This window comes from Epinephelus moara, chromosome 12, assembly GCF_006386435.1.
Source record: "Epinephelus moara isolate mb chromosome 12, YSFRI_EMoa_1.0, whole genome shotgun sequence".
In the NCBI taxonomy this organism is placed as follows: Eukaryota; Metazoa; Chordata; class Actinopteri; order Perciformes; family Serranidae; genus Epinephelus; species Epinephelus moara.
Genome location: NC_065517.1, coordinates 34,184,025 through 34,210,271, shown reverse-complemented (window position 1 = coordinate 34,210,271; position 26,247 = coordinate 34,184,025). Strand labels below are relative to the sequence as shown.

The 26,247-nt window shown below is 42.3% G+C and overlaps 1 protein-coding gene across 4 annotated transcripts in view; it reads left to right on the top strand.

Annotated features, from left to right (window-relative positions):
* Window positions 1–26,247, top strand: part of pex7 (peroxisomal biogenesis factor 7) — an 86,172-nt gene that overhangs the window by 11,540 nt on the left and 48,385 nt on the right. For all 4 annotated transcript variants that reach the window (XM_050057953.1, XM_050057952.1, XM_050057951.1 and 1 more), the window contains exons 7-8: window positions 22,136–22,242; window positions 22,343–22,456. In XM_050057953.1, the coding sequence (XP_049913910.1) occupies window positions 22,136–22,242; window positions 22,343–22,456 (221 nt within the window). The remainder of the gene's footprint in view (window positions 1–22,135; window positions 22,243–22,342; window positions 22,457–26,247) is intronic.

Below are 26,247 nucleotides of genomic sequence, written 5' to 3'. Positions count from 1 at the left end.
TAACAATGTTACTGATACTATTCTTTCTCACACCTTCAACTCAAACCACCAAAATATATAATTTAATCATTAAATTCATATCAGAAACATGTAGCGACTAGTCGACTAATGGCCCGTAATGATGACTAGGAAAATTCTTAATCAGGGCAGCCCTAGCTAAAAGCACCCCTAAAAGAAAAAGAAGATAAAAGCATTAAAAACAAAGTGATACCAAAAGCTAAACTACTCAAAGACAAGTTTTCTGTAGCAAGACGCTGCACAGTCACTTCATGGTTCAGAGGAGTTCTCCAGTAATGACTACACCTCCCAAAACACTAAAGAAACAAACTTGTGTCCAGACTGAATTATTTGGGGCCGAGTCTGTGTTGCTTGTGTTGGTTTACTGCAGCACCTCGAGGAGAAGGTCTGGAGCTCCACTCTGCTTTCTGACCCGCGGCAGCACCGATACAACACAAGAACAAATGACCTCCTGTCTTCATCTCCCTCGCTGTGTTTCTGCGGACCTGCTCCAATTCAGAGCAATTAAGCCGAATGCAGTTCAGTCGTTTATCTTGCTGCGGCTCTACTTTCTGTTTCTTTCTCTGTCTCGATTTTATGCTGTTTTAACTTTTCTCTCCCCTGAAGGCTCAGTCAGACTTTACTGCAGCCCAACAAACTGTCCTGCGATCAGGATGTAAAGGCTCGGGTCAGATGTAGAACCACTGCAGTTTAGTTTGGTGAAAAATGGGGTGATGTTTGAATCAGTGACATCTTCTCAGAACACGTCTGGAGAACATTGTTTCTAAAGTTCAACAAAGGTGAACTTTTCCAAGGTTTTTGTGTCTCAGTGACAAATGGAAACACATTATTTTTTAAAATTGCTCCAGTATTGAGTCGGGATGTAATGATTCATCGACACACCTTTAGTATGGAGTAGGGTTGCAGCAATATACCGGTTTGAAGGTATACTGTGATATTAAAATTGACAGTTATCATACCATGTACATTTGCTTACCTACAATAGTGAAAAAAAATCAACTGGTCAGAGAATCTCACCTTTATTTTAGGGAGGGTTGCCGTGGTCAGTCTCAACTTTATTTTACTTTTTACACAAACTTTGATTTAAACAATGGATTCAAGTTTCAATTATAGTTATAAAACGTTTGCTCAACCAAAAATAATCCCTCTGTTTTCATTTCTTTATGGGTCATTTTGAGTTACAATAATACAGAAGCGTATTGCATTCACTTGACAAATAAAAAAAAATCTGTTTTATTGAGTAATGTTTTTATTTTTCTGTTTTTCGTGGTATTTTTTTCTGTTTTTCGTGGTAATTTTGTTTCTGTTTTTCGTGGGAATTTTGTTTCTGTTTTTCGTGGGTTTTTTTTGTTTTTCGGGGTCATTTTTTCTGTTTTTCTGAGTATTTTTTTCTGAGTTAAGAGAGCAATAGAACAACAGACGCTTTCATTCCTTTCTTGAGAGCTCGATATAATGGAAGCAAACATGACCTGCTTGTTTAGTTTAATCCAGTTTTACTTTGTTTTGGGTTTGAGACACTGGGAGATACTCTTGTCTTTAAGTCATATAGACGGTGTTATCATTAGTTTGTCGACTTTACGCAGGCACCTTAAGACTTTGTGGTTGTTCAGACGAAAAGCCCATTCAGATCTGCTGGACATTGCAGTGTTTCTCCAGAATCATAACCGCAGAAAACAGAAAAAAATGACCACAAAAAACATAAAAAAAATACCACAAAAAAACAGAAAAAAAATTACCACAAAAAACAGAAAAAAAATTACCCCCCCAAAAAACCCAGAAAAAAATACCACAAAAAAAAACAGAAAAAAATTACCACGAAAAACAGAAACAAAATTACACCAAGAAAAACAGAAAAAAATACCACAAAAAAACCCAGAAAAAAATTACCACGAAAACCAGAAAAAAAATTACACCAAAAAACAGAAAAATAAAAAAATTACTCCGAAAAACAGAAAAAATTACTCAATAAAACAGATTGTTTTTTTTATTTGTGAAGTGAATGCAATACGCTTCCATACAATAATAATAATAATTCTGTAATGCTGCGATACAGTGAAACTGTGATATTCTAGGGATGCTGCTATCCGATATGCCAATATGTAACAACTTATTTGACTGATAACTGAGGCCCACCTAATTTTAGTGATCATCAAGTCTCTTCTGAAGTGAAATTAACACCAAAGTATACATGCATACTCTCATCGTGACGGCCCACCAGCAGATGGAGACATGAACTAGAACGCTTTTTAATGTATGTAGAGGGCGGGATATGAGGCTGAGCCACATGCAGACAATTCCAAGTTGATTTGGGATTTATTAAAGGAAATCGCATTTTGGCAGGCGTATTTTTTTTTTTTTGGGTGTATGTACATTTCCTTATTTGTACATACGCCAAGATTTATAGTGGATTCTCCGCGGAGTTCAACCACTACAAGGAGTTAAAATGTCAGTTTAAGTGTAAGTGGTCAAAAGACTAGGGCTGGGCAATAAATCAGTGTTGTATCTATATCATGATGTGACACGAGAGATCGTCTCAGATTGTGGATGTTGTAATATTGTAAGTGTTGTATTTTCCTGAGCCTCCACTCTGTTTCTGCCCCCGAGCAGCAACGCTGTGTGTGTCTGTGTGTGTTCAGTATCTGTGTGTGTCTTTTGCCAGATAGTAAAGTGCTCAACAGCCCAGGGATGCACTCACACACACACACACACATACACAATTAATTATGTGTGTGTTTGTTTGTGTTTGTTCAACGATAGCAGGTAGGGTCTGGTTAAATAATTGATAGCAGGCGTCCATCAGAGACAAAGGTTCACTGCCACACACACACACACACACACACACACACACGCCCTGGCCTCGGGGAAGCCTTAGTACAACATGTACTGTAACTCTTTGTGTTCTAACCAAGAGCAACCACCAAACACCAGGAGAACTGTAAAGCACTCAGGGTGGAAAAAGCCAAAACTAAACTGGATCAACACACACCAACATCCCAACCAGAAATAAACCAAAAGTAGACATGACTCACAGAACTCCTGATTCAGAAAAACAGGAGAAGAGACGGCCATTAACCGAAAAATTTCAGTGGTTTTTGACTTTTTAAAGGAAAGCATCGTCTGCTCAAGATCTCTGTTCCAGTGTCAGATTGTTTTATTGGAATAGTTTTTAGGGGCCAGAAGAAGTAGACCTGTTCAGAGTTTCTCAGCTTTAAAGACAAAAAGTCAATAGTCAAGATAACCAAATAGTAAAAGGACGAACAGTTCCAGGATCCAAAGTTTGGTTTTACTCCAATCAAAGCAAAACTGGCCAGAGAATAATACTAGGGTACACTGTGATAAAATGGTTTATCATGTGAGCATAAAGCTTTAGAGATACTGAATATGTGTGAGAAACATAATCTCATAGAACGGTTTGTATGATATCCTACAAATTTGCACTCCACGATTGACATTACGCCCTCCACGAAATTAAGTAACAAACGTAAAGTTAAGGTTAGGAAGAGAAACATGGCGAGGACGTACCTTAAAATGACTCAAAGTTTCCACTGATACGAACACTTGACCTCAGGGGAAAGTCCTGGGTGAAGGTCAGTTTTTTTGTCTCCTTACAAGCGCTTGGGACTACCTCCTTGTTTACTGTCATTAGCACATTGGTCACGTGGTCGCAGCCTTTCAAAATACTTGGAATATTTACGAGTTTGGGTGCATTGCTTTTTATAGGAAAAAATATGAAACATTTGTGAGAACAGCCTGGTGTGGAATATTACTGTAGGTAGTTTAATCTTACAGTTCACCCTTAAGGGAACACAAATGTCTGAAACTAAACTTATTGAGGTACTTCACTACAAACCAAGCAGCAACCTCCAGGGCTGAAAAATAAAGCCAACATGATGCCAAAAACTGCAGTTCTTTTAACGGCCACTTGAGGCTGGCTCCAGAAGGCAGTGAATCCCCACAGACTCCCATGTCAAAGAAATAAACATGTTTACAGTCTGGAGCAAAAAACTGTTTTTTTTTCTCTATAGCTAATTTCAACATTTATAATAACTGCACAGGGGCTGAATTTTTATATAACTCACCCGTTTATATTTTATCAAGCCTTAAATGGATACACAATTAAGGGCGGGGCTGCTTTGAGTGACAGACTGCCTTCTTATCGTATCCGCTGCTTCTCAGTCAGATCCACCGCTCGCTCCTTCCCAGCTCCACCCCTTGCCCAAATATGGCCACTTCTGGCTCCAAAAAACCAAGACGGCGACAGCCGAAGTGCCGATAAAGGTAACTACGACCATTATTTTTACAGTTTATGGACACAACGTCATAATTACTTATAGAAATGACGGACAGTTAAAACAAATACTGTCACTTCTGGCTCCAGAAAACCAAGATGGTGACGGCCAAAACGCTGAAGTCAAGGCTTCAAAACAGGAGTCCACAAACTAATGGATGACGTCACAGTCGCTACGTCCATTGTTTTTACAGTCTATGCTAAAAACCAAAACCTCATATTGGTGCAAGAGAAAAAGGAGGAAAGCAGGATTCACCGTCTGTAAGCTGTTAATATTTATTAGATATTATTTGACTGTCTATCACACAGCCGTTGAGATTTCTGAACTTTCTTTTCTTATATTCTGTCCTGTTAAACATCGTGCAGCCCACCACATCTCCCAGGGCTGCTGATAGATCTTAGAACACTTACAGTATCAGTACTTAATATAACTGACCTCACATCCCCAAAGGCTTCAGTGAACCAATCGTAGTGCCCCTGAGCAAGGCATCAACGGATGAAATACAGACGATAGAAAAGTGAGATAAAAGCCAAGAGGAAAACAGAGATACTGAAAACACAATGTTGTGGTCTGCTGCTGTCACTTCCACACACACATGCTAATACTATCTGAGGTTATCTGAGGTTATACAGTGGTCACACACACACACACACACACACACACCTGGACAGGAAGGAGGAAGGACTCTCTCTGCAGGGTTGGTGTTGATCGAGAGTTCTGCTGCAGGCCTGGTCAGAGCTGTAATGAGAAGATGGCCAACGATCAATACATAAAGAAAGAGAGAAGCTTCCTGTGATAACACAACTTCATTCACATGTTGAATGTATTTACTCTGTGTGTGTGTGTGTGTGTGTGTGTGTGTGTAGGAGAACAGAGAGAAGGTGTTACTGAGGTGAGAAAGGTTGGAGTCGACTCATTATTTGTTGTGAAGTTCACAAGCTTTCTTTCTTCCTTGGCATCACTGAGCAGTGCAGCTTTGTCGATGTTGATGTTTCATTGAAAGTTGGAAAGAGAGTGGATCGTTTTCTTTCAGACAAAAAGTTCAGTATTTTGTATTTGTCAGTCAGCAACAATATTATTATTATGGTTGGTGCAAAATCACTGTATTTTTGGAGACTAACAAAACAGCAAACTTGTACCAAAACCTTTCTTCCTGAACTTTAGATCTCCCTATTACAGAGTCAATTCTTAAACTCACAGCCGTGTCCTATCCTATCTCAGACCACCTATCTCATCTCAGAATGTACCGCTAAGCTGCTGCAGATGGACAAAGCTCTCATTTGCCACTGGCTAGCTAGTTTGCTATCATGGGCAAATAAATACGGAGGTTCAATTTTAGCAACGAGGCGTCGGACACACTAATTATGCCGGTGGAGGACGAATAGCTATGTTTCCATCCAAAAGTGATTTGAATCATTGGGAAATGCGCATTAAAAGAAATACGAATCCTGTGTGTTTCCATTAAATGTACAGACTTTGGTGAAAACTACGAACTCGCGCAAGTTTTCCGCAGAACCAGAAACAAAACAAGTCTCGCATTCTTCTTCTTCTATGTTTTCTGGCGGTTGGCAACCAGCTTGTAAANTCTGCAGAACCGGAAACAAAACAAGTCTCGCATTCTTCTTCTTCTACGTTTTCTGGCGGTTGGCAACCAGCTTGTAAATGCATTACCGCCTTCCCGACCCAGAGTGTGGATATCACCATGGAGAGAGGTGCGCTACGTCAGACTTAATTCGAACATAACTGTTTCCATCCCCCGTTGTGCGAATCAACATTTTTTCAAATCAACCAAAACCCGGCTAAAGCGAGCGTATTTTAGTTTGTGCGAATCACGGGATTTTAATTTGAATTTTGGCGTTTCCATCATAATTTTCCGATGCAATACTTCTTGGCGTTTCCATCATAATTTTCCGATGCAATACTTCTCGATGCGCATCTAAACAGGCTGATGGAAACATGGCTAATAAAATTGAAATAATTTTTATTATTCAATTGATGGAAACATGGCTAATAAAATTGAAATAATTTTTATTATTCAATCATCTTGACCCTTTTATACATGATTTGGGAAATTTAATGCATCATCATATGGTTTGAGTCGCCCTTCTTCAATCTTTATGTTTTGATAAGACCCCAAAAAAGAGATTGTGCATATAGGCTTGGGCGGTATGTAATTTTTCGTACCTTCATACCTTCTTAAAATGTCCCTGGGGTATATGGAATATGACGGTATGAGTATATGGCGTAGCCCCAAATCCCCCGAGCGGCAGATCTGCTACTTTCCGGAAGCTCTTTCAGGCTGTTTAAAACTAATAAATACACAATAGAAACTCACGCAATGTTGAGAAAAGTAATATTCTTACATCTGTTTTCCTTATTAAACAGAGAAATACAACTGTACACCTTCTGAATTATTGTTTCTCTTGGTCAGGGAACTAAGACTGGCTGAATTGCCTTGTTAACTCACAATAACATGAAGCAAAGGGCCACAGGCTGGAGTCGAACCTGGGCCGCTGCGGCAACAGCCTTGTGCATGGGGCGTCTGCTCTATCCGTTAAGCCACCAACGCCCCAGCACCTGGATTTATGATGGTATTGAAAGTTATACCGTTTCTGAATACCCTGGTATACTGTAATACCGTGCAACCGCTCACGCCAAAGTGAATATACTTGTACTTTGCTTTGTAACTGGAAAATGCCAAGGCACAAATATTCCCCATCTTCACTGTAATTGCCATGCAGACCTTGCAACAGTGCTGCAGCCATTTTTGTCACTTACTTGAAATTTCAGACAGTGTCTATGCCATCCTACGTTAGGATTCCTAACTTGGAAATCCTGAAGTTAGGACAGTTTTGTAACAGCTAAATTCCTATCCTAAAATAAAACAAGTTTCTGTAATGCCAAAAATGATAACACCTAAATGTCATCCGAAACTGAGCTAAGACTTTAGACTTCTGTAATGAGCATTCAGGCCCCGAATTATGTGCATTTTGGCTGACTGTGACACTTAAATGGAAGTGTGCCACTGTTCGGGTTTGGCTTTTGCTGCCATAACAAAAACCTGATGCTTAAAAGATCTGTCCATGTGTAGTAGCATTCAGATTTTTCAGATTAGGAAATTCAAAGCCCGGAAAGTAGAAGCTGGAACATTTTCTGTAGCTTTTACAGAGGCTCGCAAAACAAAGTAAGATTTCTGGATTGTGACAGTTTGTGTTTCAAGTCTTTTCACATGGACAGTTTAATTCCCTTTTCATTCGGAATGAAAGTTCATTCCTATTAAAAGTGATCTTGTAAACACCTAATTCAGAATGAAAATGGCCAATGCGATTGAAAATTCAATCCGATGTAAGGGGCTGGTTTATTCCGTTTCTAATTCCAAATGAAAGAATTTCTCGCACTTGTATACACTCATTCCTCTTTAAGTTCATTCCGGTCTTTCTGCGCATGATCGTTTCCTTGCCCTTCTGGCGCGATGACGTATATAGCGTGCATAGCAACAGGCTGAGATAGAGCAGTCGGACTGGTTGCACTCACCGGTTTCCATTCGCCAAAGTACGGCCTTCTACCTCCCTTCTCCTCCTCAACAGACGAAGCATTAGCAGAACAAGGTTGTTGTCGTACTGCTGCTTCAAGAATATAAGCAAAACAAGCCTGAAAAAGGCACTAAGAACGTCGTCAAGCATCTTGTTATCCGGAGCGAGGACTACAGTGTTTTCTTCCGTAAACACGTAACATCAGCCCCGCCCCCTATCCAATCAGAAACCTTCCCTGCCCCAAACCTTGCGCAGACCCGAATAAAGGTGATTAAAAGGTGATTAAACTGATCTCCCGTGTAAACCCTCATTGGGAATGAATATTTCCCATGTAAACTACCTGGAAAGACTTTAATTCCGAATGATTTCATTCAGATTTATTTCATTCTGAATGAGAAGCCAACATGTAACCGCAAAAATATTTTTTTCCGACTTGACTTTTTTGGTGGGATTAAGAATGGAGACGTCTTCTTGTTGTGCAAAACCTGAAAATGTTGACTAGTCTGGATGAGACTGATGCAGCTGCACAGGTTATTGTATTTCAGTGTGAAAAATGACAACATTTAAATCAGAATGTTTCACAGACATGTCACTCACTACCAGCAACATCTTTGAAACCAGAAAATGGCCGACATGAAGACAAAGTCAGACTGATTGAGGAAGCGAAATGAAAGAATGAAGATGTTGGATGTGAAAGATGGATATACAGACCTTGGTGTAATAGTGTGGTTCCCAGTCTCATGGCTCAGGGACTGAACTGGGTCCCCGTGGTGGTGCTCAGTGGCTACTGGTGATCTGGAAAGGAAATCGACCTTTCACTAGCGCGTCTCGAAATTGCTCGTTTCCCTGTAATGTCATCTGTCTCAGTGGAGCTGCCCTGTAAACCCTCAGAGGTTTGTGCTTTTACGGAGAAGATAAAAGTGAAGTCAGGCGTAGCTGCAGAACACTTGGTGCTCACTCAGAACTTTAAAGGACTGAAATAAATCTAAGTGTTTCCTGATGCTTGGAGCTCAGAGGCCTGCTGTGGTGTTGTGATATAGTTTTTGTCTCTTTGACCTGTGGGTGCTGAACTTTGGGCTCCTGCAGACTGAAGCTCTTCAGACCAGAAATGTGTTGAAGAACTAAAGGCTTCAGAGTGCCTCAGATTATAGGTACATTTATGGAGCAGAAACAAACACTGAGTGAATCAGCTCAAGTATCTACAACTGGAATACTTGTTACAACAGACGATCATCATAAAGTAATGTATAGTTTTTGTAATGTAGGATAAGAACATATTTTACTCACAGTTGTACGGTGGCTACCAGTTGTTTGCTTGCAGGATACATTATAGATATCAGGGAAATTTGGTTTGTTCCCTCTGTCAGGGAACACACGGTACATTAACAAGGTGCGAAAACATAATTTTTCCACTTCAGAAACATCGCTAAGGTACGACCATTTCAAAATGAAAAAGATGCTGAGGAATTGATTCATCTGCTGCTGGTTGATTGGTGGTTCCCAACAAGATCAGGGATGCACCCTTTGTCATATACGCCCCAAAGCTATGGAACACACCATCTATAGATATCAGGGAAGCTGATATCTATAGATGGTGATATAAGCTAAGCATATAGCTAAAAATGAATCTGTTCACTTTAGACTTTAACTAGCTCTGACTTTCCTAATACAGATCTGAAACTCTTTCTTTTTACACTTTTGTACTGCCTGCAAAAAAACAGCATGGGTTTTCTTCAGATCTATCCAGGCTGGATCACAGCTTACACAGCTCCCATGTCATTGCTCACACACTGACAAACGTCCAGATGATCTAAATCCAGCAAAATATTTAGTCCAAACTGCTGCTGCATTGCTTCAAATGTTCATAATCATCCAAATATGATCCATAATTTCTCTGTCCTTCATGTAAGCAAACTGACTGGCTGGATGCCAAATGGAGGCGAACTCCTGACCTTTCCATTAACACCTCACTTGAGCCAATACGAGCTTTCAAAGCTGTTGCTATGGCCTCAGGAGCCAACCAGAGCCTGAGCTGAAGGAACACATTTCCTGTAGTTTAGAGGTTGTTAAAGAGCCAGCAATTTGCCCACCTCACCCGAGGCTTATGGGTCTTGTTGTCAATAGCTCCTTTTACACTGCCAGATTTTTGGCAAATGTTGGGCCGTTTCGCCGGCAAGCTGCGAGCGTTTAGACACACAGAGCCGGATTGGTGAGTTGATCCGAGGTGCCCAATTTTCCGCCTCGTAGGGTAGACATATTGGCGGAACCCTTTTCGTTTAAAAAGACAGAGGTGCCCTTCCGCAATGGGAGGGGCTCTTGAAGACTTGTGGGAGGAGCTGTTGTTGACGCCGCACGTGCGACCCACTGGCGGTGGATAAACAGGAAACAGCTGATAGCAGGAATTAGCGAGCAGCAAGTAGCAAGAGGGAAACGCAAACCTGAAAGACACTGTAAAGATGAGCAACTGGGGAGATAAGGAATTGCGCGCCCTCCTTGCCCTCACAAACGAAGAGGCCATTAACCGTCAGATGACGGGGACGGTGAAGAACGGGCCGACTTATGAGAGAATCGCCGAAGGACTGACCAGCCGCGGCTTCCCTTCCACGTCACTGTTTACATCACACGCTGAGCTACACGTTTTGTTACTTGTTCACATCCCCCATTGCCCCGAAAAAGGATCACAGCTGTGAATCTGTATGAACAAAAGTAGGTAGGCGGCATTTTGCTGCACTCCCTGATTTTGCTTTTATACTGCCAATGCTGAAAGAAGACTGATTGGACTTTCCTGCAAATTTGCACAATTCCTATCTAAAAAGGGCTATAAATACCTTGGGTACGCCTTGGATAGGTATTTTAGGTGAATTTTACAGGACGCTTAAGAGAATCAATCTTGTTTAAAATAAAAATAAAACAGATGCATTTATGCAAACAGTCCTTTGCATAAATTGAGTTTGTTTTATGCTGTAAGCCACTGCTAAACGCCTGCTTGTTGAGCAGTTTGTTAAATTGGGGGTGCTGCTGCTGTTTTACATAATAACTAAATGTAATCATTCAGGAGGCCACTAAAGAGATTACATCGCTCAAAAAATATGTGAGAATATATTAAAAAAAACACTGTTCCTGAGAATAAAACATGAATAAAAAACCATTCCTAGTATGAAGTGCAGCAGCGATGTGCTCTTGTGTTGGGTCTAACAGATGGATGGATGAGTGGATGGATGGATGATAATGAGTTGTCAGACAACTGTAGCTAGCATTAACGTACGGTGGAGAATTGCTGCCTTATCTCCCTGTGGAGGCTTCCCCTCTGGTGGCATTTTGCAGTTAGCATGAGAGGCTACTGCCGCTGCTGGCTTTGAAGAGAGAGAGAAGGCGAGGAGCAGAGCGACAGAGAGAGAGAGGCGGAGATATGGAGAGAGCAGGGGGGCGATGGAGTCTCATTCTGATAAGCTTATCGGGGTTTCCCATGCTCCTCACTGCCTCTCCTCCTCGCATCTTCTCATGTTTCTCCTCCTCTTTTTCTTCTTCTCTCTCCTCTCATCCCTCTTTTCTCTTTATTCAGCCCCTTAAGCGCCACACAAGACCCCCACCTCCAGCATCAGCAGGAAGGAAGAGGGAGTGTGTATCTCTGTGTGTGTGTTAAGCTTCAATCTGCCCTCCAGATCTCCTCGAGTGTCATTTTGTGGTGCCAGAGTTGCTCACAGCTCTGCAACAAATCACAGCTTCAGTAAACAACAACTAAACTTTTTCCAGGTTTTTTTCCCATCATACAACCCTGCTGTATCAGAAGGAGCAACAAATGATCAACCAACACATTCTCTCTCTGACCTCAGCACATATCAGCGTTTGGTCATGGACTTTCCACGTCCACATATGACGTCCAAGGTACCCAGGGTACCTTGGACGTCATATGTGGACATGGAAAGTCCATAACCAAAACGTGGACATGTGACGAGGTCGGAGTGAGAATGTGTTGGTTGATCATTTGTTGCTCGCTCTGATAGAGCAGGGTTGTATGATTGGAAAAGAACACTCGAGAAAGTTTAGCTGTTGTTTACTGAAGCTCTGATTTGTTTTTAGGATTTACAATTTTACAGGAAGTGAACACTGGACGCCTTCCGGGTGAAAGCCTGTGGTTGTTGGATCCGTCCACCACCACTCCCAACTTGCCCGACTTGGACTTTCACTCACTTAACTTTGGTTGTTGTCCCTCTGCGTATTCCCCTGACGCCTTCGGGCCATCATGCCAACGTGAAAGGACGGCTTTTTTTGTCACTGACCATTAGGGCTGCCACTAACGATTATTTTCATTGTTGACTAATCTGTCGATTATTTCTTCGATTAGTCGACTAATCATTTAATTGAAAAATGTGTTAAAATGTTGAAAAATGTCGGTCTGTCTCTCCCAAACCCCAAAATGACATCATCTAATGTCTTGTTTCATATTCACGCCAAAGGGTTTTAGTTCACCGTCACGGGAGAGTGTGTAAAGCTGCCAATATCTGAACGTAAGAAGTTGCAATAAGAGTATTTTGGGGTACTTTTATAGTACTTTTCTATGAAAAATGACTCAAACCGATTAGTCGACTACTAAAATAGCCACCGATTATTTTAATAGTCGATTAGTCATCGATTTGTCGACTAATCGTGGCAGCCCTAGTGACCAAGCGCCGGTATTCGACAACTTCAGAGTGAGATCGGGTTCAGACATATTATAACATGAGTGCTGGGCTTCCACTGGAATGCTCACTCAGACTGCTGTGTCCTGGTAACTGTAGCTCAGTTAAATTAGGTTTGTTGAACTCACTAGCACCGTCAACCCCTCTGCACCTTAGCTCCACTACCAACAAATACCACAGGGAGAGCTGAACCTGAGGCGAGGAAGAGTGGGATGTTCGCCTTTTTGCTTAATGTCACACTTTGCACCCATAAACTAGTGGCCTCTGCCTCTGTCACTGTGTTTACATGCATAGTTAAGTCGAGCTAAGGTAGCTCGACAAGGTCATTTAACTGGACTACTGTCCTTGTCCCAGTATACGAGTACAGGACGGGAATCCATGTATTGACCCAAGTATGTGTGACTCCTCTACGATAGGTGGAGATATGCCCCCTTTCAGCTTGTTAGTGTTGGACCTTTTTCCTGTTGACCTATAATGAACAGGTCACCATTCTGTGTTTTCCTACCATCCATGTATTTTAAAATATCTAACTCTTTCAGCTGACACAGCATGAACTGTCTCTTCATCCGTCCAAAAAGTCACGGCTCTGGATGTAGATTTCTCCATGTTGTTACCGGCTTCTTCTTCTGCTACACATTTAATGCTAGTGGAAACTGTGGAGCATGCTCAGAGCGCCTCGGCTAGCTTGGGTCTGATTGACTGTATACATGCAGGAGGAGTTCAACTCCCAGTCACATGATCTGGGTGTGTTAGTGCAACTTTGAGAAATTCAATTTAGTACGATTTCAGTCGGACCAACATGTTGGATTTTTAAAAGTCTGGTTTTAGTCGGTCTAACACAATAAATCCATTTTCTCTGATGTCATGTAAATGTGTGACCAGGAGAAAGTTGCTTCCGTATTATCAAAATAAAATCACACCATAAGATACGGTGAGCAGCAGGTGCAATACAAAGTGGAAAGAGCAAAAATAAAAGTCTACATGTGCATGTAAAATGTACCAAACTGCTGATTACTTGAAATTGGTTTATTTGGGTTCAAAGTTCATTGGAACCCGACTAATACCTGCTTGTATTTGGTCCCATGTTTGTGAAACACCTTGCACACAGCATCTGACATTTTTTCTCACTGTGTTTTCTGTCACTGTTGACAGAATTGAGGCGACAGTGAGATGTAATCTCAGAATAAAGGCTTCACGGTGTCTTTAGTCTGCATGTAATTCCTCTGGTTGCTTGTGTTTCACCACTCGGCTGCTCTGCCAGCTCGCCTCGGTGGAAGACACGATCCGACTGTGTGTGTGTGTGTGTGTGTGTGTGTGTTTTCATCCCCGTGCCACCGCACCAGTGGTATTAAAGATTAGCTGTGGAGGAGGTTGATGTCGGCTTCATTATCTAATAAAAACAATCATGTAAATCTGTGTGAATGCAGCTTTCTGGCTTTTTATTTGAACCCTTTTTGCTGCAGTCACCCACACAGCTCCCTGTGATCACATTCAGCCTCGACTCTGAACATTTAGTGAAACGAGAAAGAGGTTTTGAAATGCAAATACCTATGCACGACGGGTGAATGTGAGAAATACCTCCGCCTGCCGGGGCGGGATTAGCTGGAAGAGATGCCATCAGCAACAGGGACTAGTTTGACTTTGGAACAGAAATAAAATGGCTTTTTGGACCACAGAAACATGTCCAAGGGCCTTTATGGAAGTCAGTATGGACTGTTTTTTGGATTGCACCTCTCTTTTCTCAAAACTCTTTTTATTGGTGTTTTTTGAGACACGTTTTAGCTGGTTTGCATTCTTCTCAAGAGTAACTGTGTTGGTGTTTTTGCTGCTATTTGCAGCGCTGTAGATGATGAAAGTAGCATTAATTGGTCAGAACGTATCAATATGTGCCAATCAGTGAAGTGATTTCCTTTCAGAGTAACATTTCATGTTCATAAGTCAGAACAATCCGGTCTCACTCCGAAGTCGTCCAAAACCAGTGCTTGGTCAGTAACTTCTGGCGTCAGACATCAATGAAAAATGCCGTCCTTTCACACTGGCATGATACGTGGCCTGTTGCCTTTATTGTTTAATGGTGCCCAGCTGTTTCAGGGGGAAACACGGTGGGATACAATGAAAGTTAAGATGGTGGGAGGGGTGATGGATGTCCAACAACAACCGACTTTAACCTGGGAGGCCGGTGTTTGCTTCCTGGAATATTGTAAAGCCAAACCCTGTTATTTTTTTCCTAAACCCAACCACATGTGTGTGTTGGCTAAAGGCAAAAAAGTAAATTCGCAGTGTTGTACCGATCTAGTTTGTGTTTGTAGTATTTTGAAAACAGACAATGCATGTAACAGGCTGAAATTGACACGGCATCCCAGAACGTCAACAACAACACACCGAGGGTACCTTGGACGTGGAAAGTCCATGACCAAACGTGGACATGTGACGAGATCTGACTGAGAATGTGTAGGTCAGAGAGTCGGTGTTTTTTTATCACCATGTCAGGTGAGAAGTTAGGATTTAATATCATTTTTAAAAACTCAAATCGAGTATTGACTCTAGATCCCGTTGAATCCCTTATCGCATCTAATTTTTGCAGGTTTAGCCTTTAACATTTGCCAAGTACCAAAACTCAAAGATCTCTAATCACTTCTGTTGTCAGAAGCTAATTAATGTTCACAGCCCGCAACTACAACCTGAAAATGAGATGAGCAGCAGATGATATGAAAACCTGAAATAACCTCTGACTCTACTGATTATTGGAGGTCCTGATTCAGAACTGTGAAGTCAGTCATATTAAAATATATTTGGTATTTAACTGGGAGATTCTCTTAAAATTGACGGGATGCTGTTAGAACACCTACAAAACAACAAAAACACATTCTGTTTGCTCTCAGAGTTACAGAGAGGCAACGACGACTCCAGTACTGGATGGACAAACTCCCATGGCCCCTCCAGCTGTCCTGCAAGGGTGCAGAGCTGTTCCACTGCTCTGAATAATGTGCCCTTTAAATAGCAGGATATACTGCACCATTCTGACTTCAGACCAGGTTTGTGTTGGTCAATGCTGCAGTCAGGTTCTGCTGTCTCACAGTAGCAATACGCCAACAATGAGCCTGACCACACCTCATTTTAAAACCTACACGCCCACAGGCAGAAGTACATTTGCTACTGACACAATGTGGCCGTTGGCCATAAAAATGACAACGGCATCGCTGTGAAAGTTGAGTTGCGCTGTGAGCCGGGTGTGAGATAGGGCCTGTAGTGTTTCTCTCTCCGTACATCTTCCAGGATTAATTCACTGGCATCAGGTGTGCGTTGTACATTGGCAGAATTTTAAAGTTGTCTCACATCAGTAAGAAGCTTAAAAGTGGCTTTATGTGGGAGACAGCTGTGTGTGTGTATGTGTGTGTGTGTGTGTGTTTGTGCGTGAGTGTGTGTTTGCTGAACTTGCTGATACAGCAGAGATACCAGGTGTAATAGTGTGAGACCCTTTTACAGAAGTCAGCTCCTAATGTGCTGCAGAATCACACACACACACACACACACACACACACACACACACACACACACACACACACACACACATTTACATGCAGAGCCAGAGCCTTTTGGCTGCTGCTGCAAATTAAACACTGTTAAACTGTTTCAATGTTGTAAGCGGTGACACACACACACACACACACACACACACTAGTGGAATGATGCCAGCGGAGCTTCCACACATGGCTGAGCCGCTGAGTGTGTGTGTGAGTAAGAGCATAAATAAAAGAAAAGAAGGACGTGAAGGGTTAAAACGGTTATGGAGAAATCGATAAAGAGCGGGAGGATGTGGTCTGGTGGAGGCCGCTGCTGAGAGTTGGTTTTTCATCCATCGTTTGGATTAAAGAGGAGGTGCAGGGAGTGAAGAGGACGGGGAGGAAGTGGTGAACGGGAGGAGAGGAAGCAGGATTAATCTGCTGGTCAGTAAACATGAGGAGAAGCCAGGAAGGAGCTCCCTCGGTGCGCTCTTTAATCTGTTCCCCACAACAACAAACAGTCAGGATTTGTTCTGAGCTGTTTATTCTGGGCTCGCTCCTTCTTCTCGCCGAGCTCAGATTCCAAAAAAATATTCTGGCCGGTTTACTCCTGGTGCTCGCCTCATAGGGACTTCTGGTGGCGGTGTTTTGGAGTCCCAGTCACATAATCCTGTTAAGCTCATTCATTTTGTTGGCGGTTTCCAGATGGTGACTCCAAGGTGGCCCAAACCTTTATCCCTCTTCCTTCTTTGGGCCAAACAAGCACCATTATTAAAGTAAAAATAAAGCTCTTAGTTTTCCCGAAAGAAAACGTTAGAACCAATGAGATGCAGCTGCCGGCTCATGTCAGATACTCCAGGTTACAAGTTAAATACTAAAATGAAGTACAGCAGCCCTGTGTTGAATCCTGTCTTAATGATGATGGGGTAGATAGAATAGATTACATGGGAGTGAGTTACTGTCCCAACTGAAGGAGTTCAAATATCTCGGGGTCTTGTTCACGAGTGAGGGTAGAATGGAGCTTGAGATGGATCGGTGGTTTGGCGCGACATCTGCAGTGATGCAGGTGCGATGCTGGACTGTTGTGGTAAAGAGGGAGCTGAGCCAGAAGGCAAAGCTTTCAATTTACTGGTCCATATATGTCCCAACCCTCACCTATGGTCACGAACTATGGGTAGTGACCAAGAATGAAATCATGGATACAAGCAGCCGAAGGTAAGGGTCGGAAAGGGTAGGGTAAGGAGTTCGGACATTTGGAGAGAGCTTGGAGTAGAGCCACTGGTTCGGGCATCTGAGTAGGATTAGAGGTGTTCTGAGCATGTACACCTGGCGGGAGACTCCAGAACACGCTGCAGGGATTATATATCTCATCTGGCTAGGGAATGCCTTGGGATCCCCCAGGAGGAGCTGGAAAGCGTCGCTGGGGCGAAGGACGTCAGAAGTACTTTGCTCAGACTGCTGCCCCCACGATCTGGCCTTGGATAAGAGGTTGGAAATGGATGGAGGAATGGATTGATGGATCAATGTTTATGAAGAGATCAGGAAGGCAGCAGTCGAGTCGAGCAAATTCTAATTTCCAGAAAATTGGCAAAAAAACCCCAAACTAATTAATACAAGTTTTTGTCCACTCTGGGTCATTTCCTGACAATGTTGATTAGCCACACTGGTTGTTTGGCAATTTTTTTTTTGACAAATAACTAATATGTGCTCAAAGTTTTGAGATGAACGTTTGGCTATAGTAGAAGCTGCAAGCTATAAACATCACTGTGAGCTAGCTAGTCATTGCCATTAGCACATACCCGCACTGAGCTGCAGTGTTGCAGTAGCGTCACTACAAGTAGCAACGTTACTAACTTAACTACATGTCTCAGTAGCGTGGTGGTAACGTCACTACTTTCTGAGTCAAATAGCTTTTCAGTAGTGAAGTTGATTGATTGACCGGGTAGCGCGGCAGCGTCCACAGAAGTTACAAGCTATTATTCCCAGGAAAAGCTCGAAGACCTTTTATCCTGGAAATGGTGTTAAAGGCAGGATGCTGTTCTTTTCCAAGAAAGTTTCTTAGTGGTTCGTGAAGTAAAAAAAAAGCTATATTTCTGTGGTATGAGATTACCCAGATGATCAGTGCTGCGTCCACATCATTGGGCCAATAGAGCAAGCACACTAGGGACTTCCCGCCGGCTGAGCTGCCTAATTCGGGTTTGAATTGGGTTAAAATGATTTGTCCTTGTGGCTCTTCTAGACTTTCCAAATGTTATTGGACTGAATGGATTAAACATTTCAGGAGGTTGTAACACTCAAAGAAATGTATCCACTGACTTACAGATGTCTCTTTCCCAATGTAATTCTATGGGGAAAAGTTTCTTGGGGCCAGACGGTGTCACGTGTCAGACTCGGGAGTTGTAGTTCCAGTGTTTGGCCACTATGAAAATTGGCTTCAAAGCTCGGCACACTTCCTGGGGGCTATAAACCACTGCAGAAGAAGAGGAGCTGATTCAAAGAGCTCCAGTCTCAAACCACATGGAAGAAGACATTTCTGTTTCTAGTATTAATGTGAGGAGGTTACAGTCTCCTCATCGCCCCACACACGTCTCATGTTTCCAGCTCTTCATGCTTCACGTACGTTATCATTTATTCACTCGGTCTGTTTCCATTTGGTTTTTAATCGATACTTGCCCACCTCAGCCACGGCGTAAAAACTCTTTTGCGAAATTTCAAATGTTCCGGTGTCTCTGCTTTTTAAAATTGAAAATTCACATAAAAACAGGCGGATGGGAAGGCAAAGGATTCGTTTGAAGCACACTGAGGCCTTCGCTCTGACTTTGGCGGACAGGCTGCAGAGTTTGAATAAACCTCTCAGAACCTGCTGGCTGTGAAATTAATGACGAGGAGGAGGAGGAGGAGGAGGAAGATGAGAGTGTAAAGGTTCTGCTTTATGATTGTCGCAGTGTGTTGGCAGACCCTCAACCTCAGCCCAGACACACACACACACACCCACACCCACAGACACACACACTGTTGGGTTGACGCCATAATGAAGTGGTCCCTGAAATGAGTGTTCACAAGAGAATATGTTATACTGGGACACACACACACACACACACACACACACACACACACACACACGTTAAAATAAAACCTGAGGTCTGAAGGAGCTCAACACTGGCAGCTGTGTTCCCCTCTATTAACCTCAATTTACTCTCTGTCTCCCTCCATCTGCCTTCAGTTAGATTTTCTTTCTCTTCACATATTTTCTGTCACTTTCTTTCTCTTTCTCTTCCTCCCTGTCTTTCTTGTTCTGTAACGTGCTCACTCTATCATTCTCTTTCTAACTCTTCAAACCTCCATCAGTTCATTTCACATCATAGCTGCTCACATGGCTTGACACTTAAAGGCCATGACACACCAAGTGGATGATCGGCTGTTGGTCAGTGTTGGGCTGTCTGTGAGAATCTGTCACCCTAGTTGGCGCCGTTACCCCTCATCGGCCCGCATCATCTTTTTTCTGGCTGATTCAGCGTGTAGAAGCAGCGGCAATGAATGAAATCACTGTGATTGGCAGTTCAGCTCAGCTACGCTTGCGAGAATCTCCCCAAATGGAGACTTTTTACACCAACTTCCCTTAAAACTGGTTTCAGGAAAGTTTTCAGTGGTCAATCTCAACTTTATTTTACTTTTTACACAAGTTTCAGTTATAGTAATAGAACGTTTGTTCAACCAAAAATAACCCCTCTGTTTCCAATCCTTTAAGGCTCATTCTGAGTTACAATAATAATAAGAATTATTTAATACAGTGATACCGTGAAGCCACTGTTATCATACTGTGAAAATCTCATACTGTTGCAACCCTAAGCTCAGCATATAGGAAGAGAAACAAAAGTGAGGAAAGTAAACAAAGAGCTAAAGTCCAGAGGGAGTGAGACAGAAACAAACTTGTTCCATAAGGTCAGATTATTTTTCTGTGGAGCAGAGACATTTCTTGATGGTTTGTGTTCTTGTTCACTGGTGCATGGTAAATATGCTCTGTTCTTTCAACATTGGATTGTGTTGTTAATGTGCTAACTGGCTAAAAAGCTTCATGACAGTCTTCCTGTTTCGTGTTTTGAATGACACATACAGGCAACCACCAGCTGCTGGTTATTTCCTCTCACGTAGGCTCATAACGTGCATGCTTTTTGGCTGTTGGCTGTAGTCCTTGCAGCATGTTCATGTGCAGCCTTTTTGGCCAAGACACAGGGGACATCAGGTGGTGCAGCAGGGGGCCTTTGTCGTCGCTCGTTCTCTGAAGTTGGTTTGGTGTGTCTGCGGCCCCGTTTATACGACCTGAAGTTGGTTTGGTGTGTCTGCGGCCCCGTTTATACGACAGCGATTTCAACTGAAAACGGTAAACTTTAGTTGCGTTTTGGCCGATCGTTTACACGACAGCAGTGTTTTGGGTGCCTGAAAACGCAACGTTTTGAAAACAGGTTCCAGAGTGCAACTTTTTGGAAACGGCAGTGTCTCCGTTGTCATGTAAACTTGCAATATGCAGTTCCTCTGAAAACGGACTTTTCACACATGCGCATTACGGTTCCAGTCACTAGGCATGCCGACCGTCACAACAACAATGCTGGGCTCTGTTTGTGCTGCTCACCCTGTTGATTTGAAGTGAAGTGTAGATCTGTTACTGTAGCAACTCCACCTCGTCGTCCATCCAGACAAAGTTATCTGTGCATGCTTTTGCCATTGTGTCTTCTTTGTTTTGGTTTGTAATCACCGCGTTGTAGAGGAAGGCGCTTCAGCGCAGGCGCATGGCGTCATGCCGTGGTGTTGCTTGCTTGTGCATACTACAGCGTTTCCAGTAGATTTTGCAGCTCCGTGTGAACCGGGATCGTTTCAATAACGTCGTCATATAAACGCAGAAGTTTTTTAAAACGCAAAGGACAGACTTTTCCATTTTTAGAGAAACCGTTGTCGTCTAAACAGGGCCTGAGCTGTGACACTCAGGGTGTTTTAACACCTGTAGTTTGATTCATTTTTCATTTGGAAAAAAAAAAGATTCAGTTTTGGTTCAGTTCCTGTTCACACTGATGTTTTGCGAATGAACCAAGAGGAGTAAACATGAAGTTCTACTGACTGACAGGTAACTCTTTGATTGAACAGTTTCGGTGTTTGTCGTCCTGCATCATCAGTACCCACGTGGGGAAATCTAACAGAGGTTTCTTCAGCAGCACTTTAATGTTTCTAAAGTATTTATATGTTTTGTTCTTTGGTTTCACAATGAGCTCACGGAGAAATAAGTGACTGTAAGCATTATTAGGAGGCTGTTATTAGACTGCAAATCAATGGCATGTGATGAATAATGACCAACACAGAGACAGGATGAAAAGAAGGCATCTTGTACAGTAATGATTCAGGGCTTCATACTGTGGGATCACTGTCACACACTTCTTAATGAACACAAAGTATATGGAGTTGATACAATGATGGCAGTTTGAACAGTTCTTAATCAGGGAAAATACCCTCACTGACGTGTGTTACCGTGGTTACATGTATGCATTAGCATTAATAGGTTATGGGATATACATGGCCTTTATCACAATCAATGATGAGATGGCGGACAGATTTCACAATCAGCAGAGGGATTTATTTTTTGGTTTAGCTGTTGCTAAAATCACATATCTGCATCATTAAATCCTGTGGTTGGTTTGTTTTCTTTCACACCACAAACGAACCGCACCAGAGTCCATTTGGAAGCAGACAGAGACCCACTTTTTGGAGTGGTCTTGGTGCAGTTGTTTGGTCCACACCAGGGTTTGATTGACAGCTTTCATACCAGCCTATGGTGCTGTTGCTGGGTTGATTGTTTGTTGTTGTTTACTATGAGCACTAAGTCAAATTCTGTACGTTGGACCAGTTTAATCAGTTTTTAACGTAATAATTGTTGATACAGTGGAGTTTGAAAATACAAAATGTAAAGGTTAGACCTGTTTCCATGGAGTCAGACGACAGTGGCGAAGTAAAAGTTAGGTTAGGGTTAGGGTTACACTACAGGGGAGCTACTAATTTCCTTTCTCACATTAATTTAGGTGCATGCTGGGTAAACCTGTATCTCTCTCTCTACTGTGTACTTTCAGGTGACGGGACGCTCAGGGTTTGGGATGTGAAGAGCGCTGCGTGTCGACTGGCCGTCCCAGCACACAAGGCTGAAATCCTCAGCTGTGACTGGTGCAAATACGACCAGGTAACCGCCCACCTTCTGCTGTACCTTTTAAAGGACAATACACTCATTTATTTTCAAATAACTGGGTTTTGAATAACAGTGAGTTGCTGTCTGTTTGCAGAATATTGTGGCCACAGGCTCAGTAGACTGCAGTGTGTGTGTGTGGGACCTGAGGAACGTCCGACAGCCTGTCAATCAACTGCGAGGGCACACCTACGCCATCCGCAGAGTCAAGGTATATATACACACACAGACACACACATGCCCTGGTTTCTGTTTGCTGTCGCATGCTCCATCAAATGTCCTATAACTACACTTTGTTCTTAGAGTTGACAGTCGCAAAGTGTGTGTGTTTGTGTGTGTGTGTGGTGGCAGAGATGCAGTGCAGGGCCTGACAGCATCAAAACACCCACTTAAATGGACCTAATAAGACCACACACACACACACATATCAGACGTGTGTGTGTGTGTGTGAGAGAGAAAAGACAGCTGCAGAGGAGTCCCCAAACACATCCCACTGACTCAGATTAGACACATATCACTTCATACACACACACTGACGTCATGAATACGTACACACACTCACAAACACACACGCAAACACACACCTGAGTTCACCCAATCAAGGAACTGTCTTGCTCAAGCTGTGTTTTTCAGGACAGGTGTCGCTAATCGATCAAGATTTGAGACTCACTCTAAAACTGTGTGTGCGCGTGTGTGTGTGTTTTGTCAGTGTTTGCAAATGTGTCTGCTTGCATCGATTTCCTGGAGGAAGCAGAGAGGAGCTGAAGGGATTCATGACCAGCAGGAAAAAAAGAGATAAAAATAAACTGAGAGATGGAGACGCTTCCATCCAACTGTCAGTGAGATTTAGGATAGTTTTGAATCTTATTTTAGTAGTTTTGTCCGTCATTCTTAACAGTTGAAATATTGTAAAGATCTGTGCTCACAGTTTTCCTGCAGTGAGGTATAATTACGTACATTTCATCTCCAAACAGAGTGGTTTAGTTTATTTGGATAAACTGGAGGTTTGTGTTGCTGCGACCTGTGCTGAAGCTGGTGATAAACATTTTATGGAAATCAATAGGAGTGATGGACAAAATAAAAAGTGGTACAAAGTGGTGCTTCTAACATCTAGTCTACCTTTATTGATATAAATGAGGTGGACAAATATTGAAGACTCTCAGTATTGAACAACACAGATCAACAGCACCATAAATAGTTTCCCTTGACAATGATCATCAACGCCTGTAAAACAGCTTCAACATAAACTAAATAGTATAACCTTCATGAACGAGGTTCATTTTTGAAAACCCGCATTCGTCGATACCCATAAAGCTCAGTACCAGAATCGACCCATTACCCATCATTATGTCTAAGTCAAACCTGCACCCATGATTGAACACACACAGGCTACAGTCACTCACATTAGGCTGCTTCCCTGTTCTTGAATTACAAATCCAGTGAAGGAAAAGTGTCTTTCACTGGCTGCACTTGATGCCAGGATGGAGAAAACATTCTGCGCAATCACTAGTGGGGTTTCCATCCACCTATTTTTATTCGCAATTATTTATTTATTTATTTCAAAAGTTGTGAAAAAAACTTGGATGGAAACACCAGAAATTCGAAAAAAGGCCGAAAATTCGCAAAAAAGTTTTTACGCTTGGAGGGGGTGGATTTGTCAGCGTATCGATAAAAGGAAAACGCGACTTTTTGCTATGGAAACAGGTTTTGCGAATAAACGATGACGTACCGGCACACAGATCCTCAAATGTGGCCCTTGGCATACGGAAATGTTTCAGCCAGAGTTCATGAGTGAAATGCTGCTGGACAACTACTTCCCAAAAGTCCTTCACACGCCTACGTTCCCATACACACGGAGAATGACGCAGTGGTCTGCTTCCAGCTATTTCCGACAGTACTCTTAACATTAAACTTCTTCTTTGTCGTCTCTTCTTCAAGATGGTTAGGTACTCTGTGAACGCTGACAAAATGCTAACCAGAGTTCTCCCAAGAGCCGACAGGTTTATCAGGAATCTGTCCATGGTCAGTTGTTGAGTGTCAGTTGAGTGTGTTGTTGTTTACAGTGGGCATAAGACGCTCTTTTATGACGTCATCTCATGGCGTACTCTTCTTCTACGGGGGTGTTTTTATTTTGTTCATTTTTCACGAGAAGCGCCACCTACTGCTCTTCCTGTTGACTCCCAATAATCGCAAAACAATAACAAATGGAAACGGGCATAAATTCGCATTTTCTTTTGCGCATTGTCACAAAATTCGCTCAAAAATTTTCGATTCATTTGGATGGAAACCCCACTACTGCCAGGTGCAGGAACAGGACAGCACCTCACATTCCCACTGTCACACAGTCCTTATTGATCACAAAGCACATTCCTCCTCTCCTTCTCATGCCAGAGTCCTCTGCTCTGTCAGATCCTCACATAGAAAAATCTGTTTGAATGGCCGTGTCCAGGATTGAGCCAAATTTTAGTGAATCTAAGGATATTGCAGTTTCAGATACTACTGATAATACTGGTGGAAACTGTGTGGCATGAAGGTCGTTCAGTTTATTTTCAACGTCTGGACAATGGCTCGCAGGATGCTGATGTTTAAACAACCTCTTGTACTCCACCCCCATTTTGTAGCGACAACGCCTAAAATGACATACCCAAATTAAAATGACTGTAGCTTCTGAACCGTTCTGACTACATGCATGCATGAGGTTACAGAGACAAAGTAATGGGCCTCTGTAAAGTACTGGGTCTCAGTAAAAAATTGAAGATTTTGCCCAAAATAAAATAAAAAATGTTTTTCAGGATGAATAACTGTCTGTGGCTTCATCTGAGCAGGTAAATGACACTATGGGGCAGTAGGCACACTATCAATGAACATTTGTTTCAAATTTGAAGATGACACTATGGGGCAGTAGGCACACTATCAATGAACATTTGTTTCAAATTTGAAGAAGATTGATCAAAGTATGACCATTCTACAGTGTTTTTTCCATGAAAAGATCCAGGCGGAGCTCCAAATGACAAGTCGGTCACTCAGCTTCAAAACAGTACTATCAGTGATCAAACAACACTCAGCCAGCTTCAAACATTGTACCTTATTGAAATCAGGTGTGATTATGATAGCTGATGTTGTTTTTGACACAGAAACACCATAAAATATCACCAAATAAAGCCATATGAAACGTGAAAGTTATGATCCCACTTTCTAGATGGTATATCTCAGCCAAAAATAGTGGTAGGAGTGAGACTCTTACCTTTTATAAACCAGCTAAGTCCCCACTAACGGTTCCACATAAGATCGCAAGTAATCCTTTAACTTTTCCCGTCTAAAAACGGCATGACATGACTTGTCACCACTCATCGTGATTTTGGACTTTGTGTGTTTGGGCTGCTCTGGTGCGAAATCCATAATAAATAAAAGAAAAACGACGTTATTTTTGAAAAGTCGAGAGCTTCCTGAATCCGGCAATACCAAACATCACATGGTTTGATGATATAGTGCGCCTGGGAGATACCATTTAACAGAGGAGGGGGGGGAGCGAGGATGTCACCATCCTGGCGGAGTTAGAGAGGTTAAATTTGAACGCCTCAACCTGTCTCGCTAGCAGAAGTTGACAGAAAGACAGTTTACGGACTGGTGAGTTCATTTTCTACATCCCGATGAGTTACACACAGCCACATGCCACAAATGTCCAAAGTGGACCAAAAAAAAGCACCACCAAGACAAGCAAAATAGACAAAAGAGCATAAATTTAGCACAAGTTTAGCTAAGAAGAAGAATTCCAAATACACACTTAAATGATTGAAATGATGAACTGATGTTATTGAGGACAAATTGTTCTTTACTTGAAGACATGAACAGAAAAATGCTCCAGGATGATTGTGAAACGTCCCCACAGCTGCTCAGACTCTCGTCCTGATGATACCAATAAAGCAGCTGTTAATTTAACAGAGACAGAGAAAGACATAGAGACGGCTGCAGAGAGAAAGGTGTTAAACGAGGTAGAGAGTC